Source organism: Urocitellus parryii, chromosome 4 (genome assembly GCF_045843805.1).
Source record: "Urocitellus parryii isolate mUroPar1 chromosome 4, mUroPar1.hap1, whole genome shotgun sequence".
NCBI classification, from domain to species: Eukaryota; Metazoa; Chordata; class Mammalia; order Rodentia; family Sciuridae; genus Urocitellus; species Urocitellus parryii.
In genome coordinates, this window is record NC_135534.1 from 97,454,204 (window position 1) to 97,474,839 (window position 20,636).

Sequence of the window (20,636 nt, forward strand, 5' to 3'; positions counted from 1 at the left end):
TGGTGCTGGTGTCAGACCTACACTGGAAGGAAACTGGCTGGGGAATGTGTTCCTTAAGGGCAGATGTGGACTATTTGGGATTTAAGTGAATAGCTTTCCTCCCCTTTGGTTGTGATATGGACCAGCTTTGCTCATAGACAATTGGAGACAGTTTGACAAGGACATAAGCCTAGCAGTTATAAGGGCCAGGGATGCTCTGCATGGCCCCACCTGGTCTGGTGGCTCTGGTGGTTTGTGAGTGAAGAAAGTGGCTTCCTGTTCTGAGGCTTCAGCTTTCCACCTGTCTGTCCCAATGACGAGCAGAGACTGAAGTCCTTCTGTCCTGTGCAGAAGCGACACACAAAGGCAGCCAGCCAGCAGGATGTGAAAAGTGAGAGCTGAGTATGTCCTCTTTCCTTGGAAGAGGTTCAACCTGATACTTGTCATTATTTTGACAATTCATTTTTAAGTATCTGAACATGAGCAGTCTTTTTATCACTCCCTTCTGCTTCTCATTGCCCATTCTTGCTATCTCATGACTTGCTCTTTAGCATTAAAAATAGGCTACCCTTCCCAAAGGAGGACTTCATGAATAGAAGTAAATTTAGATGTAGAAATCAGTCCAAACATATCATTTTACAGTAGAGGAATCAGAGGCCCAAGAATTGGAGTGACTGAGCCAAGTTCCAGCCACTCATTAGTAACAGAGCCCACAACCCACACCCAGCTTTAACACCCACAGGCTGAGAATCCTCAATCTTCTGCCACTGTGGATTATTCAGCATTACCTCTAATTAGGCTTATCTCTTATGACACTATAACCAGAAGCCACGGATATGTTTCCCCTTCTCTTTCCTAATAATTTCTTCTTGTATCACTAGTCCCAGCCAGAAAAAGCTACGCATAGAAAGGGTTTTCAAAAGTGGCCTCCTGTGGGACTCTGCTGTGGAAGGCAGACTTTATCCTTTGACCCAGCGGCTCAGGTTCTCTGAAGAACCTATTAACAGGTGGAAGTAAGAACAGAGGTGACAGCAGAGACTGTCTGCTCAATGGCTCAGAGGGCTCAACCAGATGATTTCTTTAAGTCTCTTCCAGTGTGTGGGTGTGTATTTAATACACAAAAAGTACTCTTTCTAGTGCTGCAAACCCTTGCTGAAGGACTTTCCAGCTTTCAGCTACATTGCATTTCCTGCCTCATGACTGAATAATTTTATGCCAAATTTGCTTGTGATTAAGGAAAGATCTGGTAAGAAACCACAACAGAGTATGTGATTGTGGTCTTAAGTCATACAAATGATGATAACCAGAGATTTAAAATGAATTGTGAGAGACCAGTTTGAATAAATATTCCTTGACTTTAGACAAACAGTATTATATCTGCCAAATAAAGCATTATCTGCTTACGTGTCCCCTGTAGGAGGAGATTGTCTTTAAAACAATCAGACTTAGTACCCTTGAAAACCTTTAGTGACAGATGGAAAATTCTGTTTCATGTTGTCATATTTGTGTGGGTTTTCTGAAAATCTTTAGACCTCTGTGCCCTGCAAGTACCTGCAGCAGAAAACATTCTTAAAGAACATGAGTGACTATCAAAATAGCTGACTCATATCGCAAACTCTCACCCAATCCTCTAAGCTTCAGTTCTCGGGCATTCAAACCTGAAATGCCAGGATCAGTGCCATCTCTTGAATTAATAATGCCACTTCATGTCCCAGGCCTTCCACTGTAGTCTCCTTAACCCTTTCTCCAAACACTGCCCAACTCCAGACTAACACTGTGAAATCAGAGGAGATCAGAACCTAAGATGGGGCAGGCAGGCCCCACTGATCAGGAAGCCAATTCCCTGAGAGTATAATTGTCACTGCCTACCACCAGGATGCAGAGTCGAGTGGAAAGTAAGATGCACACTGATATTAGACTGTATTTATTGCTACATTTATATACAATTATACAAACAGCCCAGACAGGAAAGGGTGTGTTGCATCAATTTCTTCCGATTCCACACAAGTACACATGGAAACAGAGCCGTGCACCACTGAGTTAACTCTCAGATCGAAGCCAAAAAGTCACACACATTTTTTTTTAAGTGGAAAATTCTCCCCGTAGATTCCTCCTTACAAGCTGATCATGCAGAAACAGTGGGTCTCAGAAGCTGATGCCTGAAGGCATTTGGGGGACAGTGCCTTGAAGACGGGTGCCATGGATGCTGGCTTGGGACTGAAGGGTGCAAGGCAGAAGTCCCAAGTCCTGGCCCATTTCCTCAGGTCTGTCCCTAGGAAAGGCAATCGAGACAGGTTTGGAAAGAGCAAGAAAGGGAAAACCAACAGCAACAGAGATGAGGAGAAGAACCATCAGCAAGAATCCTGGTTGAGGGAATACTGGTCCATCGAGTTCCAGCTGAGATTCAGACTTTGGGGAATGCACACATTCAGAACAACAGGGCTGTCTTGGCATGTCCTTATCCTAATGCTTGCCATGTGTGAGCGGCCAGGGACCTGCATGAAGACACAGAAAGTCGACAGCAAAGTCACTAAGAAGAAAACTCAGTCATTACCAGAATGGGACTGCAAAATCATGATCCTGAATGCCTTCTCCATGTTCTGTCAGTTCACATTAGGCCCCAGGGGTGTTGGTCAGTGAGCTATGAAGGGGAATGGAATGACCACAGGCTGCAACAGAATAGGGGTGGCTCCACCCAGCAAGGATGACTTTGGTGCTCAAAAAGAGTCTAGCATAGCAGACTTTGCATTGTTTCAGAATTAGAGGCAGGTGTAAGGTTGTAGCATAAACATGTTCACATCACAGTCACAAACCTTTGTGACATGAATCCTAAGAGAAGTAGTTGAGCAGCCTGTGGGCATGTGTGCCCAAGAATGAGCTTACCCTTTTATATCAGCTCCCATCTTGCCTCAGGCTACTTCACATTTCAAGAATCCAGGAGAAAGGACACACAGGTCAGGTCTACCTGGCCTTGTAAACTAAAATCAGCCTAAAACCTCTGAAAAAAAGACAGGCCTGAAGGTTGAGAGCCAGAAGTCTGTGGTCTGAATATACCGGCTGTGCCAGCCTCAGGGCTGATTAATAATTTGGATACCATCTGGTCCTGGACCTTAGGGGGTGCTATCCTGAAGAAACCAGTCAGCTCTATCTTGTCTGTGGCTCTAGATGTCACCTCTAATTCCTCACCACCATCATCCCACAGGCCCCCTCGGGATGACAGCACTGTGGGAAAGGCCTAAGGGTGACAAGAGGACTAGAAGAACACTCAGAAGTCCCTTTCTTTTTCTTGGGTCAGTAACATTATAATCAACCATGGAGGAGCCCGGTAACCCTTCCAAGGCTGACAACTACATAACATTTCAGGCTGAAGGATGTGACAATTGCTAACTCCCTCGCTCTCTTCATAAATTCATCTCTGTATAATTCGAAATCTGTCATTTGAGTTTGACTTTCCTGGTGAGTCATGCAGAAATTGTCTTTTCCTACTTATGATGACACTAGCTCAGAATCAGACTCACTCAAAGGATTGACTCTAAAAAGGAAAAACATAACGGATGAAAGTCAATGAGGGAAGATTACAAAACATTAGGTGAATTTTAATTTGGGGAATTTTTCTAATCAAACAAAATGGAAAAAAAATGGAGTGTGTTACATAAATGAAAATTCCTCATTGAAATAAAGATTTAAAGATTAGTAGCTAATTTGTTCATAGCAATCTATGAAACATTAAGAATGTGTGTTAGGCCTGGGGTTGTGGCTCAGTGGTAGAGCGCTCACTTTGCACATGTGAAGTGCTGGGTTTGATCCTCAGCATTTATAAAGATAAATAAATAGAATAAAAAGTTATAAATAAATAAATAAAGGTATTGTGTCCATCTACAACTAAAAAAATTTTTAAATGTCTTTTAACTAAGGATTTTAGTTCAAATACTACCTGAATTATAAATTCACAATCACCTACACCCCTTTCAAAATGAGTGACAGCAAATAATGATGGGTGTGTCACAGCCCTTTGAGTGGATTTTAAAACAGTGCTGGTGGTGCCAAGAGATGCCAGAGATTCTAACATGACCTTCACTTCATTTCAGAGCAATCCAAAATTCAAGGCCAAAGAAGCAAATCATTTCTAAAAATTCCCCATCTTATGTGAACACATATAACCATTTCTTCCTGTCACATGAAAAACATCTAAAAAATAGTATTGTCGGAATGGACACTTATTCCAAATCTTGAAGTATTATTGCAAATATATCACATTTAGCTAGAGTGACCCAGTGTCCTGGCAGGTCTACTGGGAGGGTGGGCTAGCCCTGGCAACAGCTACCAGTTGTACTTACCTGGTCAGGGAGCCTTCGTCCTATTACATCTGCTTTATACTGCTTTGGCAAGATCGCATCTGGAACAAGGCATACAACTTGGGTCCCCACCTTTCAAAAGAGACATCAAAAAGTTAGAAAGCATTTGGAAAAAGAACACAGAAGAAAATAAAATGGGGGAGGGGTGGGTAGTGGACTGCCTATTCCGTAGTTTGGAATGCCAGGAACACCTCTGAGTATCATCGAGCCACTGGGTAACTAAATTGCCAGACTAAACTCTTTCCTAATCTTTAGCCTCTTTTTAAAAAAAAATAAATAAATAAATTCACATTTGAAACTACACTATTAGAATATAGAAATAAGAGTAACTAAATTGCCCCTCAAAATCGGTGCTAGAATATCCCTGAGAGTTGTAGCAACTGTCACAATCAGTTTCACAAGATGAACAGGTCTCAAAGCCATAAATATCAGAACTTCAGGGTATTGTGCTTTAGTAGATTTTATATATTATTTCAAGTTCTCTCTTGATTAATGAAGGCACTGCTGGAATTTCCTTCAGGTAACAACTAGGCTTATAGAAGAAAGTACTTTATGGTGCCTACTTTGAAATTAGTAGTTGCTATCTTTGAATATATACACTATCTGCCTGCCACAGGACTGGGGTGGGTTAAGACAAACAAAATGACCTCCCAGGTAGCCACATTGGCATCCCAGGGGCCACAGAGAGCAATTTGAGCCCCACTTTCTCCACTCTGTCTTCCTTAGTTGATTCATCTGCCGCTCTCAGATGCAGCCCAACCAGAAAACAAAAGTAAGACTAAGGCAACAAAGAAGCTGCTGGACTGGCCAACTGGTTTGTCAGTTCCTGGACGGGGAGAATCATGCTTACAGTGTTTTCCATACTAGTAGGTAAACAATCAGAAGTCAGTTAGTCAGTCTCTGTCTTCTGCATAGATTATGTACCAAAAGCACGTCTGGGCTGGCTTGTTTTCCTCTGAAAACTGTCACAGATGGTGGCTCTGTTTCCAAGTAGTTTAACCTATAATGAAAAACTGAGTCTGCGTAGTAAAATACTTTAGAAACCTCAAATTTGTGAAAGCTGGTAATAAAGGAACAAAGATACAATGAAACTTATTAATAGTTTTATAACTTTAATTGAATACTTGAGCTTGATGTTCAACTGGGTAGAATTAATTAGAAGATGATTAAGTAATATTTGAAATTTAAGAACATTTTAAAGGGAAGTATTTTCAAGGATTTAGGAAATTAGCAGAGCGGACCCTTTATTCTACATCAAACTATACAGTTGTATTTTTTCTTTAGTTGCTGGTTCTACTCTCACCATGATTAACCACTACTGAAGTAGATTTAGATTCATAAAGGGACAAATTGTGAGAGAAAGAGCAAAGAATGGAAAAGAGAAGTGATTTCCATGAATATACTGAGAAAACGAAGAAGAGTAAGATAAAGGAGGATGAGGGAGCACAGTGGATAAAAGGCACAAGAAAGAAAACAAAACTAAAGGAGTTAGCAGTGATAAGAGGAAGCTGCATGTATACATTTCCCTGAGAAAAACAAGGTCGACAGAAATCAGAAATTTCCAAAGATTGCCACCAGGTGGTGCTATGAGATTAAGCTACTCAACAGAACAACTGATGGGGATTGAGGTGGGGAGACATAGACACCAGAGGGCAATATATTCCCAGTACCCAGGGCTCCAGATTTGTGGAGTGCTGTGCATGGTTGTATCAAGTTATTCCAGGAACATAAACTTGGCTTAACATTAGAAAATATATCCAGATCAGGATGTTAACAAAATTTTTAAAGCACCCAGTTATCTCAATATACATAGCAATTACATTTAATAAGTTTTAAAACCTCCCTTAATAACTAAAAAAAAAAAAACTCTTAGAAAAATAAGTATATACTTATAAAGGAACGTTTCATTAATCTGATAAGGGTCATGTGCCAAAAACCTAGAACAAACATAATTAGTGGCATAATGTTAGAAGCATACCTGTTAAGTCAGAAGTGAGACAGCACCTGTGTTCAACATTAGACTGGAAGTTCCAGCCAGTCAACTCAATAAGAAAAAGAATGAAAAGCTTAAGTAAGGGAAGAAAGATTGAAAACTCATTATTGCAGAAGATGACTGGGTGAAAAGCCCAAGATAACTTATAAGTTATTAGAAACGAAATTAGAATTTGAGCCAAGGATAGTGGCACATGCCTATAATCCCAGCAACTCAGGAGACTGATGCAGGAGGATGGCAAATTTGAGGCCAGCTTCAGCAACTTAGCAAGACCTTCAAACTAGAAAATAAAGACTGAAATGTTGGCACATAGCTCAGTGGTAATCCTCTCCTGGGTTCAATCCCCAGAGTCTCCATCGCCACCATCTCCAAAAATGGGCAAATTTTCTTAATTTAAGCTAAGCAAACAAAAAGAAATTGAATTTCTCTACATTAGTCACAAAATAGTTTTCAAATATAACTCCTAAAAAGATAGAAAAATAACAACTTAAAGGCATTAAGGAAGACATCAATAAATGGAGAGAGAGAACTATGATTAATATTGTACAGATATAATTTCTTCCCAACTAATCTGTTCATTTTCTACCAGAAGTCTCCAAAGTTTTCTCATACAATATAAACTAGGTCTAAAATTTATGTAGAACAAAGAGCCAAAACCAGTTAGGAGCTTATCATCAAAATAAAGTGGACAAACTTCTATAGAGAGCTCAACCAGATACTAACCCCTTAAAATCTAAAAAAGCTAAGGCAGTAGTAGCTAAGACAGAAAGGTATTGACCCCAGGCTGGACACATGTCTAGGGGTCACAGAACAGAGAAAAGGAGCCAAGTGGATGCAGCCCATAGGGAGAGGTCAGCGGTAAAAGCAGCCATCAGTACATCAACCATACACTAAAGTTCTTCTGAGCTAAAGAGTTAGATGTAAAAATAACCAAACTTTTAGGAAAAAAGCCAAACACTTTTATATAAAAATATAGGAGATTATCTTTATGATCTCCAGAGGAAGAGGAATGTCTTAAAGACACATGGGGGTTAATCCCCATAAATATATGGAGACAGATTTATAAATTAAGCTAAAAGAAAATTTAAAATTTTCATCCATCAAAAAATCATAAATGGTGCACACCTGTAATCCCAGCAGCTCAGGCAGATAAGGCAGGAGGATTCAAAGCCAACCTCAGCAACTCAGTGAGCACCTAAGAAACTTAGACCCTGTCTTAAAATGAAAAAAAAGTGGGGGGGGGCTGGGATGTGCCCCTGGATTCAATCCCTGATATGGTTAAAAAAATCATTAAAAAAAGCAAAAAGACAAGACATGGAAGGAGACATCTAGAAAACACTTAAATGTCAAAAGATTAGTAACCAGAATAGGAGGAAATTCTCTGAACTGATCAAATAGAGGTAAACAAGCAGTAGAAATATGGTATTTGCTACTAGAAATCAGGCAAAAAAACAAAAGTCATTCCAAAGACAATGAAAGTCTCATAAATATAAGAAAAGTTTTCAACTACATCAGCAATCAGGAAAATGCAAGTTAGAAGCACAATAAGATACTATGTTAAACCTATCAAATTGGCAGAAATTAAAAAGTGTAGCAATATCAAGCATGGTAAAGGTGTGGGTAAATCCTTATTTTGGGAAATAATTGGATAGTTATTTAGTAAAGATGGAGAAGGGCATAGTCTACTTGACAATTCCCCTCCCTTGGGCTCTGCCATAGAAATAGTATTGCTCATATGCAGGAGTAGATACGAATAAAAGTCAATAGTAGTTATGATCTTATTGTTTATAAATTTCTTTAAAATACTGAAAACAGGTGGAGCATGGTGGTACATGCATATGTAATCCCAGCCCCAACTTAGCAAGCAACTTAGCAAGGCCCCAAGTAACTTAGCAAGACCTTGTCTAAAAATAAAAAATAAAAATGGGCTGGAGATGTGGCTTAGTGGTTAAGGGTCCCTGGGTCCAATACCTGGTAGCAAAAAAAAATAAAAATTAAAAATTAAAAAATCCACATCTATTAGGGGAATGGATAAATTTTAGTACATTCCTAAGTAAATGTACAGCAGTGAAAATGAATTAACCACAGCTACAGACATCAAAATATGTGTATGTGTGTAATGAAGTTGTTAGGTTCATGTGTGTGCAAGACTGGAAGTTATATTGCTTGTGAATACAAACACAGTAAAAAGCAAAGGATGACATAATCAAGAATACCAAAGCTACTGGCAATGAACTATTTTTAAAACTGATACATTGGTATCTCTTTTGTATATATAGTATATCCTTTCTATTTCTCCTAGGCACATTTCTTTCCCTAACACTATTGTAATCTTTATTTTTTTAATTAAATTGTTTAAAACAAACAAACAAAAAAATGATGGGAAAATACTTAATAGGTGGAGCAGTTATGAATTTGGTTCCAATGTGCTTTGGTCTTTGAGCCATTCGAATTTCAAGTCTCACACCATCTTTGGAGAAAAGTCCATAGTCACTGTAGGACACTGATTAAAAGGAGTAGCTGTGTCATCTCGCAGCAGTGGGTGCTGGAATCTCTCTAAATCATGACTCTCAAAGTGTGGTCCCAAGATGGCAGCATGGCTTCACCTGTCAGAAATGCTAATTTGTGCCCCCCCCACCAACACTTCCTGAATGAGAAATTTATCCTGCAGTCTGTGTTTAAAAAGCCCTCCAATGTGCAACCACTCTGAAAAGCAGTACAGAGATTCCTAAGAAAACTTGGAATACCATTGACCCAGCTATCTCCCTGCCTGATTTATACCCAAAGAACTTAAAATCAACATACTATAGTAACAGAGCCATATCAATGTTTATAACAGCTCAATTCACAATAGCTATACTGTGGAACCAACCTAAGTGTCCTTCAACAGATGAGTGAATAAGAAACTGTGGTATTCAACAGTAACTATTGACTGTATGGAATATTTCTCAGCCTTAATGAAGAATGAAATTATGGCATTTGCCAGTAAATGGATGGAACTGGAGAATATTATGCTAAGTGAAAGAAGCCAATCCCAAAGAACCAAATGCTGAATATTTTTTCTGATATGTGGATGCTAATTCACAGTAAGAGGGAGGGAAGAATAGAGATGTATTGGACTAGACAGAGGGGAGTGAAGGGAGGGAGGGGGAAATGGGGATAAGAAGGATAGTAGAATAAATTGGATGTTATTACCCTATGTGCATATATGATTACACATCATGTACAACCAGATGAATGAGGAGTTATATTCCATTTACATATGATGTGTCAAAATGTATTTTACTGTCATATGTAACAAATTAGAACAAATTAAAAAATAACAAAGCCCTCTAACTAATTGTGATGCACGTTAGTTTAAATTTCTGCTGAAATTTTTTTCAAAGTGTAAGAAAAATCCCCTCATTGCAAGAAAATAAGACCCTACTATGATCACATCAAACCTCTAAATAGCTGAGAAAACCATGCCACTGCCCTAGGAGGAACAAGACTGCTTCTTTAATCCTTGAATTTAGGGGTCAGCAAACTGTCTTATCGACCACATCTGGCTTCCCACCTGTTTGGGTACTGACAATGATTTAAGAATATTTTTTACTTCCCCTGCCCCCAAATCAAGACTTTCATGACAATGAACTCGTGTGAAATTCAGATGTAAGTGTCTGCAGATGAAGCTGCATTGGAGCACTGGCCTGCTCACCTGTTCACACAGCCTGTAGCTGCCGTTATGCTGTAGCTGCAGAGTTATGCAGCTGAGGCAGAAACGATTTGGTACCAAGTAAAAAATACTTAGTATTGGACCTTTCATAAGTAGTTTGCTAATCCTTCTCTACTTTGATAACAAAGAATCAACCAATCTAGAAAAGCAAAATATAGGCAACTATGGTGACTTTCCTCTTAAAAATGTTAATTTTAATTCCACAGGCAAAAATGCATTTTCCTGACTGGAATCCTGGCTGAAAGTGCGGCACGCCAACCTCATCTCTTGGACCTCAGGCAGAGGCCACCTTCCTCTTGGCTCCCTTTCTTGTGCTTCAACTTGCCAGACAAGAGCCTTCTTCCCTCTCATCTACAACCTCTTGATTTCCTCCAGACTCAGTTGACTTCACGTCATTACTAAAACATTTTCTCTGTGCCCCCAAAAGCCTACTTCTTTCCACAACCATCTTCACTTCTCTAGGTTTCTAAGATCTCTTGAGCACAGATCCTTCTTTGGATTTGGGGGCATTTAACAGATAATAAAAAGATGCTCTCTCTCCCCTGCAAGAATCAACCACACATTTCAACTTTGTATCTGAGCTGTGTCCCCCTGCCCTTGTGCAGTGCAGAGCCCCCGACTAGCCCTAGCCAATAAGAGCTGAATGAGACCCATGTTCCACCTGACAGGTCTGGTCTTGGGCTCACTGCTGCTCTCCATTCAATTTAAACTTAAGATATGACATATTCATCTTGGCCTCTAATTAATGGATACATTCACTTTGAGGTTTTGCAGACACTGAAAGCTTGCAAAGAGCATGTAAACATGTCTCCTTTGGCTTTAAATTAGAAATGTGATTTGTTTTGTACACACATACACACATGCCTGGACAAGCACTCTTCTACCTCAAAGAAAACCAGAATCCAATTGCAGACTCTGCCACCATGATTGTCTTTAGGCTGTTTACCTGAACTGTGAAATGAAAGGATACGCCTACCTTCAAGGACACCAGCAGACTTGTGACATCTTTGTGTGGATTAGGAAAAGGTGCTCCTTCTTCCAGGTACATGCAGCCCTGTCTGACTCTAGGGTACATGGCTGAAGAGTACTGGACCAACTAAGTTTGTACTTCTGTCCTTACACATCTGCACCATCTGTCCCACGATCTTCTTTGAATTTACTTTTTCTTAGCTTAACTCTGGCAGCAATATTTTTGTCTCCTAGGGTCACACTACTCAGCAGACATCTGGCCTAGATCCTAGAGATGTCTTACCAGGACTTAGGAAGCTCCTTGTGGTCTGGCCCCTTCCAAATTCGTCTTCTGCACTACTTTCCTCTGGGTTCACTTGCCTCTGGACATACTCCTTTCTTTTCCTTGAACAAGCCCAGCCCTGAAGGTCTTTGCTGATGCCATTCCCTCTGCCTGGAATACTTTGCAACAGATTGTAAAGGTATCTAATGGGCCTCTTCTGGCAAGCAGATGTATCTGGTGAGGCTTGCAAAGCTTTTTTTAAATTTTTCAAAATAGTTGACATGTTAAATTTGGCAGATTTCACACAAAGTTATGTTTCGACTTAATATCTGTGAATGCTTTTCTTTGAAAGCTGTTTTCTGGCTTATCTTGGAAGGCCGGAGGGTATGGCAACACTGGGCCTTCCGCATCGTAAGAGCTAACAGCACGTCCCCTTGGACGGGATCTGAGACTCCTGGGTAGAAAGTACTCCCAGCCCGGTGTACCTCGAGTTACCCCTCTGGCATTTGCATCTACCATCTTGTTTTAGATAGAGGAAGAAGAGGAGATAGCCTTCTTTCCCTTCATGTGACAACTTAGACATACACACCTCTATCTCGCAGAGGCTTTTCCTGACCTTCAATCCCTGATTTTCATCTTTACTTTTTTCCTATGTCTTATTTCCTGTTCGTAGCATTAAATGGATATAAAAATCACTTTGATAAGATGGTTGAATATTGGCAATTTCACAATTCGACCTAATACTACAATTTGCGACTTATTATTTTGTTTGCTGGTGTTTTGTGTCTTTCCTTCTGAAGGTCAGTTCATTAGGGCAAAGGCCTAGTCACTGTGATGTCCTGGATGACTAATACTCTGCACCTGGTAGGCTCTAGGCACTAAAATGTTTAGATAAATAAATGGAAGGACCTCCCTTACCCCCTCACCCCCCACCCCCGCACCAAGGTTGGTTAGGGGCAGAGCACACCCAGAATTCATAGTAATCTCTCCTGAGATCTCTGAAAGTAGCCCAGATTATAAATTAACTTCCTAACCCACAGCTCCAGGCAATCATGCTATATTATTCAGTAGCACCTTATACACAGTGGTAGAGCTGGCTTTGGTCCTAAAACCTACCAGCTCTGCCACCTGGAGTTCTGGGTTCTAGCACTGGAAGTTACTCCCAACTGTACATCCAACTGAGATGTTCCCTCAGCCTGACATCGAGGTTGAAGTGGGAATAACAATTTACCACTGCACTAACCTCTCCAGCCTTGCCCATGTTAGCAAGAGGCTGATTGATCCCTAGCTCTTTGTATCTCTTGTTTATTTGTTTGTCACAATTATTTCTCTTCTGTCTCCTCAGCTAGACTAAGGATGCTGTTTCAATTTTTCTATGAATCTCTAAAGCCTAACTTCAAACATATAATAAATCTTTAATCAAAGAAATTATTTGAATGTATTAAATCATTCAAATGTCATATGGAGCATATTTAACCTATAAGGTAAATAAGGAAACAGATTCATTTCATTAGGAATAATCCTGTGGACTTGGGCAGGGGTGCAGAATAAGACTTGTACCAAAGCATATCAGCTTTGGGCATCTGGAGCTGACAGAGGGCTCTGCTAGACAGCATTTTTCTGTTCTTTGGGGTATAAGAATTCACGTGTAGGTTTGGGGAAAACACATTTCAGGAGACACTGTACAGTGAAGTGATAACTTTTAATTCCAAGAAAAAAAATGTTCTTTCCAATGATTTTCTTGTTTCCCAAACCTGTGTGCATTTTAAATACCATGACAGCTTTTCCCATGGCTCTGGTGGTCACAGGCTATTGAGCCTCTGGCCTGTCTTTGGTTCTCCCTGAAATGCCCTCTCGGCCCTGACAGTACTTCAGTGCTGGTGCTCACCAAGGTTCTGGACTGAACTCACTGCTTCTTTACTTACTCTTTGGGGAACCCAATCTGACATTCCATCAGTATCCAAGCTCAATTATTCAAAAAGAACTAACACAGGCCTCCTCCCCTCATGATCTTCTAGTGTTTTATGACACCACCATCAGAACTCACACGTTTTCAATACAAATTGGGCATTCCAGGACACTCCCGTCTTCTTGTGCCTTGATTTGGGTGCATACATAGTTACTCCTACCTGGACAGTTTTCCTGTCTTTAACCCCCTGATTAAGAAGAGTTCATCCTCAAAGACTTGTCTTAGGGATATTCTCTTCCAGGAAGTCTTCCTGGGGCCCTCAGCAAGTCTAGGTGCCTTCCCTCCGAGTGCCTAATCATGTAACTAACTGTTCATTTAACCAACAGTGAGCAGCTGTCTTTAACACACACTGTTCTAGGCACTGAGTATGTATCACTGTCCCAGAGTACAGTGCCTGCCTCCTGGAGCTTACCCTCCCCCACCCACCCAGGAAACAGACAACAAACAATAACAGGGCAGGTACTCTGTAGTCAGATGGTGCATGTGGTAACAACAGAAAAGAAATGGGTAGGATATGAGGGAAGTCACCACATTAACTCAGATAGTAAGAGAAGGCCTCACTGAGGTAACATTCAGGCAAAATCCTGGAGGTGACAGAAGTTAGATTGACTAGTTTAAAGCATAACAAGAGTGTGACTTCTACTTAACAAAGAAGGGAAAATCAGCAGATGAGATCCAAGAGCTACAACAGGGGACCAAACTACATTGGACTATGAATGGTTATTAAGAAAGATATGCTTTTACTCTGAGATTGGAAATTTCTGGAGGATATATAGCAGAAAACATATGATCTGATTTACATGCTTAAAGCTGTTTTTTAAAAAAAAAAACTATAAAAGAGCAAGAGAAGAAATAAAGAAAATGGAATGGAGGCTATGATAATCCAGACACTCCTGTGGGTAGAACATGGTGAGCTGGTGGAGCATGGGGGAGGATGTTGCAAATTCTACATTTACTCTAGATACTAAAGTAAGACATTATATTTCAAAGTTAATGAGAAGGAACTATCTGTTTGTAACTTAGATTATCCAAAGATTATATCCACCCAGATTCAAAAGCCTTTATAATCTAAAAGTTGAGAACTAGTCTGCATTTAAAACTGAGGAAAACAAGCAAAAGACAGGAAAAAGTCTGAAATATCATTTAGACATAAGCAGATGAACCAAATCATTCCTGTAGCATAAAAGCTAAGTTGATGAGCAGAATCAAATACAGTTCTCAACTTTTAAAAATCCCATAGAAATTCAGACAAAATGAGCTGTTCAAAGTTGTTGCAGCCAGTAAATAACTGTGTATGTGTGTTCTAAGATAATCTTCACTGTGTTTAGCTGATTAAAACCCCTTTTATAATGATCTGAAAGAACTGATTTTCTAAACCCTAAAAACCTCTTGGGGAAAAAAACCCTTCAAGCTGGGCACAGTGGTACATACCAGCAACTTGAGAGAATTGGTGGTAACAACAACAACAACAACAAAACAAGTTTCTTCCAGTCACATTGTTAGGATCATCTGGGAGCACAAAGATTGACAGAACTATAGTTACATGCACCACAGAGGAACAGCTTTTCAACTACAAATAAGAATTAGTAATTCAAAAGTTCATAGATATTAACCATAGTTAGGCAGTATATTTTTTAAAATATTTTTTAGTTGTTAATGGACCTTTATTTTATTTAATCTATATGTGGTGCTGAGAATAGAACCCAGTGCCTCACACATGCCAGGCAAGCACTCTACCACTGAGCCACAACCCCAGCCCAGGTAGTATATTATTATATGTATTTTCTGTAAAGACAAGATCTGGAATCAAAGCATCCATATCTGATTCCAGAGAAATGCTCTGAAAAAGATCATCAGATTCACAACTCTGAAATCAGTTATCAGAACTAGAATATAAGAAAAAAAAAAGAGAATTAGAATCCAGAATAAAATCCATTTGTTCCTAGATGTCTCTATTTCTAGTTCACCAAGAACCCACCCCTAAAAGGTCATGGATAAATAGAAACAGTGTTCCAAAAGGGGTCATTTGGAAAATAAGCAGAAGAAAAACTATTAACATGTAGCAAACGTAAGAATAAATTCCTTGTAGATATTTCCTTTCAGTTCTCAGGGGTGGTAATATTCATCTCCTTGGCCACAGCCTTTCTTTGGGCTAATTATAATATATACAGTTTTTCTACAGGCTTTCTTTATCCTCTGCATTTTCTAGTATATCTTACACAGAAAGAATTTCAAGTAAGATTGTGTTATTTTTCCTTTCTGTAGCTGTGCTTTCTCAAAGCCACCTGTTGTCCTTAAATCAGACCAAACCACCATAGCACAGAATTCAAGGCTCCACAAATTCCTGGCCCAACACACTCTAGTTTTATCATCCTAAAACAGTACACAGTGACTCACATTTTCTGTTCTACACACTCTAACCTCTGTCTATAACATCTCTGCTACCTTGCCTCTGTCTTCAGTAATAACTTCATCAAACTGTTTTCCCTCATTAAAGAACATGACATCCAGGCAAGGTAGCACACACCTGTAATCCCGGCTACAAATACATACCAATGACCAATAAGCACATGAAAAGATACCTAACATCTTTTATGCTTTGGGAAATGTGCCACATGAAAATGCAAACAAAATGAGAAACCCCTTTACCATCAGGATAACTACATCAAAAGCAAGCAAACAAACATTCAGAAATAACAAGTGTTGATGGGGATATGAAAAGTTAGAACACTTGTGCATTCCAGTGTGAGTGTAAAATGGTGTAGACAGCAGTGGAAGACAGCATGGCAGGCCCTCAAAAAATTATCACAGATTTACCATATGATCCAACAATCATATCTACCCAAAAGATCTGAAAGCAGGGAATCCAACAGATATTTGTAGACGAATATTCATAGCAGCATTAGAATAGTCAAAGTGTGGAAACAATCTAAATATCCATTGACTGATGAATGGATAAACAAAATGTGGTATATGTATACAATTCAGCCTCAAAAAAATTCAGATACATGCAACTTGGATATTATGCTAAGTGAAAATAGTTAAGTGAGATAAGCCAGACACAAAAGGGCAAATATTACATGAGATCACTTTTATGAGGTACTCAGAAACCTCAAATTCATAGAGACAGAAAATACATAATAGTGGTTACCAGGGACTAGGGAGGAGGAAAAAATGGGGAGTTGTTTAATTGGTACAGAGTTTTAGGTTGAAATGATGAAAAAATTCTGGATGGTGGTGATGATTACACAACGTACTGTGAATGTACTAAATGCCAATGAACACTTGAAAAATGGTAAAATGGTAAATTTTATATAACACATATTTTGTAAAACAACAAACCTATAAAGATTGAACTGAAAACTCTTAACTCTATCTTTTCAATATTTAATACAGATGTTACTAGTTACTAGACCAGTTTTTCAGTGTGGGTATAAAATGAATCTTCCTATAAAGTTAAAGAAACTTTTAAAATTAGGGTCTTCTATCTTTAAAAATATCTTTATTAATCCAGGTTTAAAATTTGACCTCTAAAAATAACTTATCAGAGAACAGGCAAGCTAGAGAAACCTATACTATGTTATCTATTAGTCATTATCTTTTCTGCAGTTGATCTTCCTCATGTTATTGTTTCCTTAATAATGACACAACTCTAATTTTTATCCAAAGCAGCTAAAATTTAAAATAATTAAATTAACATTCTTTATAATTCTAAGATACATGCATTTCTAGATGTAAAACAAGACAAAACATTTAAGTTGAAAAAAACTAAAAGGAATATCATGAGTACAAGAACAATTCCACATTTTTTCAGGAGGAATTTTTCTGAAGACAGTAACATGAATAACCACAGAAATTTTGATGCCATATTTTCCCTAGGAAGATGGGCATTTGTCTGTATTGCTTTAGTAAAGATGAGAAACTAAAGCCAATATCACTGTTTTTAGGAGCAAACTTTATGACATGCATAAATATCAAAATCAATTCAATTTTTTAAATGACTAAATAAAAATTAAAAATAATTAGAATAGAGTAATAAAAATAAATTTCACAAATGGAAGCAACTGGCTAGCTATAAGCATGGAGGAATCTGGGCATACAAATAACATGAATCAACATGTGGCACTGCTGTTTTGAAATTGTAATAAATGCATATAATCTAAATTGAAATATTAAGATTGCCAAAATACTCATTTTAATCTTGTTTCTAAGTTGGCAAATGTAGCAGACTGTTAATAAAAATATTTTAAATGAAGGTTATTATCAAATAAGAATATAGAACTGAGTAGATAGGGAACTCCAGAACCAAACATAAAACTGGATTCAAAGGATGTGTCATGGGGTAATTATCTTAGTTATACTCTTTTAACATTAAAATTTTGCAGGAAATGATGGAACACTTGAACTTGTAAAGCAGTTTATGTATAATATATATAGCATATGTATAATATATTTTTATACATTAAACATAAGCATAATCTATAGTTTATAATTATACATAGATCTTAATTATTTATCATTCATGTGTATATGTATTTATAAACATATGTGTGTGAATATATATAACATATATCTCCCCAAATCAGAAAACTCTGTATTACAGGGCTTAAAAGAAGTCAAAATACTGAGCAGGAAGTACCAAGCAGGAAGTCATAACTTTTTCAGAGGGAAATTGGCAGCTCTTAAATTCTCAAAAGACGACATATTATTGAGAAGTATGTCCTCTTAGGGAAAAAATAGGGAGTTAAAATTATTTAGTTGGAAAAGCCAAGGATGAGAATGTAGTGAGCTTTGACATGGAACATTGTTATGAGCCAATTCTTCCTTCCTATCAGTGTAGAATGCAAGAAATCAAAACTGCCTGGACATATTTTTGCAGTAATCAAAACATATGCAGAAACTATTGAGCTTCCAAAATCTGCTAGGACACCTTCAATCTAAATGTTAAACTACATTAGAATATTTGATAGGTACATTAGTTTAAAAGAATAAAGAGAACCAGGCATGATGATATACACCTGTATTTCCAGCAACTTGGGCAGCTGAGGCAGGAGGATTGCAAGTTCAAGCCCAGTCTTGGCAACTTATAGAGGCCCTAAGTAACTAAGCAAGACCCTGTCTCAAAAAATAAAAAGGACTGGAATGTGGCTCAGTGGTTAAGCCCATGGGTTCTATCTCTGAGACTTTAAAAAAAAAGAAGAAGAAAATATAAAATGTTAAAGTTCTTCTGCTCATTTAGAACAAATTTGAGAGGAATTTGCCTATAAATGTATCTCTGCATTGAAAGGTATTCCCTTATTTTTATTAATGATATCTACACTTTGATTTATAAATCAGTTAATGCTATAGTTAGTAATTCCTTATACTTCAGATTCAAACTAACTTTTAAAAAGGTGAGCTTTCATTGTGCATATACACAACGAGATGCTTTTGAATTTAAAAAGTTAATTTTATTTTTGTTTCTAAAAACATCCCGAACGTACAAGGTAATCAAAATTGGGACATCACATGTGGGGGGAATTCTTTTATACATGACACTAATATTAAGATACTTTTCTTATCAAAAAAGAGTAAGTTCCACTGGGTTCAGTGGTATATGCCTGTAATCCCAGCAACTCTGGACGCTGAGGCAGGCAAAGCACAAGTTCAAGGCCACCCTCGGCAACTCAGTGAGACCCTGTCTCAAAAAATTAGGAAAAAAAAAAAAAAGACTGGGATGTAACTCAGTAGCAAAGTGCCCCTGGGTTCAATGCCTAGTATTTTAAAAAATAAAAACCAAGAAAGTGTAAAGTATAAAAAATTTCTTTTCTTACAAGATCAGAGTAAAGAAATCACTACCAGCCCTTGAGAATATAAAGTACAATTAAGTACTACTATGAACTGAGAAGACACCTGGGTTTTTTTAGAGTAGATTTACCAATTGTTTATTTAAAAAAATATTTGTTAAAAATTAGTAAGTTGCTTTTAAAAAGGCAAGTAACTTATACATTTATGTTATCTGCTCTGTAATATGGCTTTAAAATAAGAATGTGCTTAAATAAATGCACTTAGCATCCAGTTCTTTAAAGAACATCAAAAGTTTAATAATGAGATGAATTGTTGACAAAGAAACTGTCTTCCTCAAGGAAAAAAAAATCTCTACATTAAGAGCCAATGACAGAAAATCCTAAATAATCTTTTATTGTCAGAAGTCAATTTAATTTTTCCACAGAATAAACACAATTATGTCTATAGTAATATCAGTATAATCTGGGGGAATGAGTAAATCTACAAGGATTTTAAAACTTCTTCCTGTCCACTTATCACTTTTAAGATGCAATGATTCAGAGCTCTGATAGGGATTAAGATTTTCAGGAAATATAGAAGAAATTCATGTTAAATAACAACAGTGGACCTTGAAGTCATGAGCTTTTGTTACTTTATTGTTAACCAATGAATATTATCCAAAATTAGAGATGTAACTTAGTTGTACAACACAAAAATATACTAATGGTAAAAGCCTATTGGAATTTACCAAATACTCATTAGTGTATTTTACATTACTATATGAACATGTGCTCAATTGCTAATGATAAGTTATATTGGTTTAATCACTATGAAAATCCATATTGCAAATGGCTGTTCCTGTTTTAAAAAATCCACACAGCTTTAAAAATGGATTAAATCCATTTTAATCCTAATCTACAAATAGATTATAAACAGCAAATGTAACTGGTAATTTTTCAACACTGTAACAAACTGATGTAGCAATGATAGTGCACACAATTCAAAATTAGAAAAATTAATGGAAATCCAGGTTTTTACTATCATGGCAATTCCTTTAATGCTTTGGAAAAGTAAAAATTTTTTCAAAGCATGAACAGTAGGGTCTACCATTTACTCCTCTAGTGTACCAAGTAGAAACATTCTCTTTCATAGGATTTTGAAGCATGTGCACACCACTGTACAAGAGTCACTTCAAGGTTAACCAGTTATATTTTGTCCTACAAGTCCAAAATATATTAAGCAAAACCTTTCCTTTTCATAATGTCTGCCCAGATTAATCCTTTTAAAAATTAGCAAAATAAAAAAGCACAAGAGATATTTTCAGACATAACTTGAATCTACTGTGCATGAAAAATGTTTAATAAAATGGCAATTTTAATAAATGTAAATTTGAGTGCACAATACCAAATGCAAAGTAGCTGAACCACACAGAGAAAACAAGGCTTTCCATATCTTCAAATCCAGGCATTTAATAATAAAGAAAATATTAGAATATCTCTAACTGGGAAAATTTATTTAGTAAGATAATTGAAATTAATAGCCTAAATATTATAATTTCTAAAATAAGATTACCAAATTTAATTTTTTTTAAGTTATAGATTTAAAAAATAAGCACAGTGATTTAGAAA

The 20,636-nt window shown here is 37.6% G+C and overlaps 1 protein-coding gene across 1 annotated transcript in view; it reads right to left on the reverse strand.

The window, feature by feature from the left end:
* Nucleotides 1-1,887: 1,887 nt before the first annotated feature.
* The window catches only part of Rdx (radixin), an 82,408-nt gene continuing 63,659 nt past the window's right edge, over nt 1,888-20,636 (reverse strand). The window contains exons 15-16 of the mRNA XM_026392610.2: nt 4,317-4,406; nt 1,888-2,474 (exon numbers count right to left, since the gene is read on the reverse strand). Of these exons, the coding sequence (XP_026248395.2) occupies nt 4,340-4,406 (67 nt within the window). The 3' untranslated portion in view covers nt 1,888-2,474; nt 4,317-4,339. The remainder of the gene's footprint in view (nt 2,475-4,316; nt 4,407-20,636) is intronic.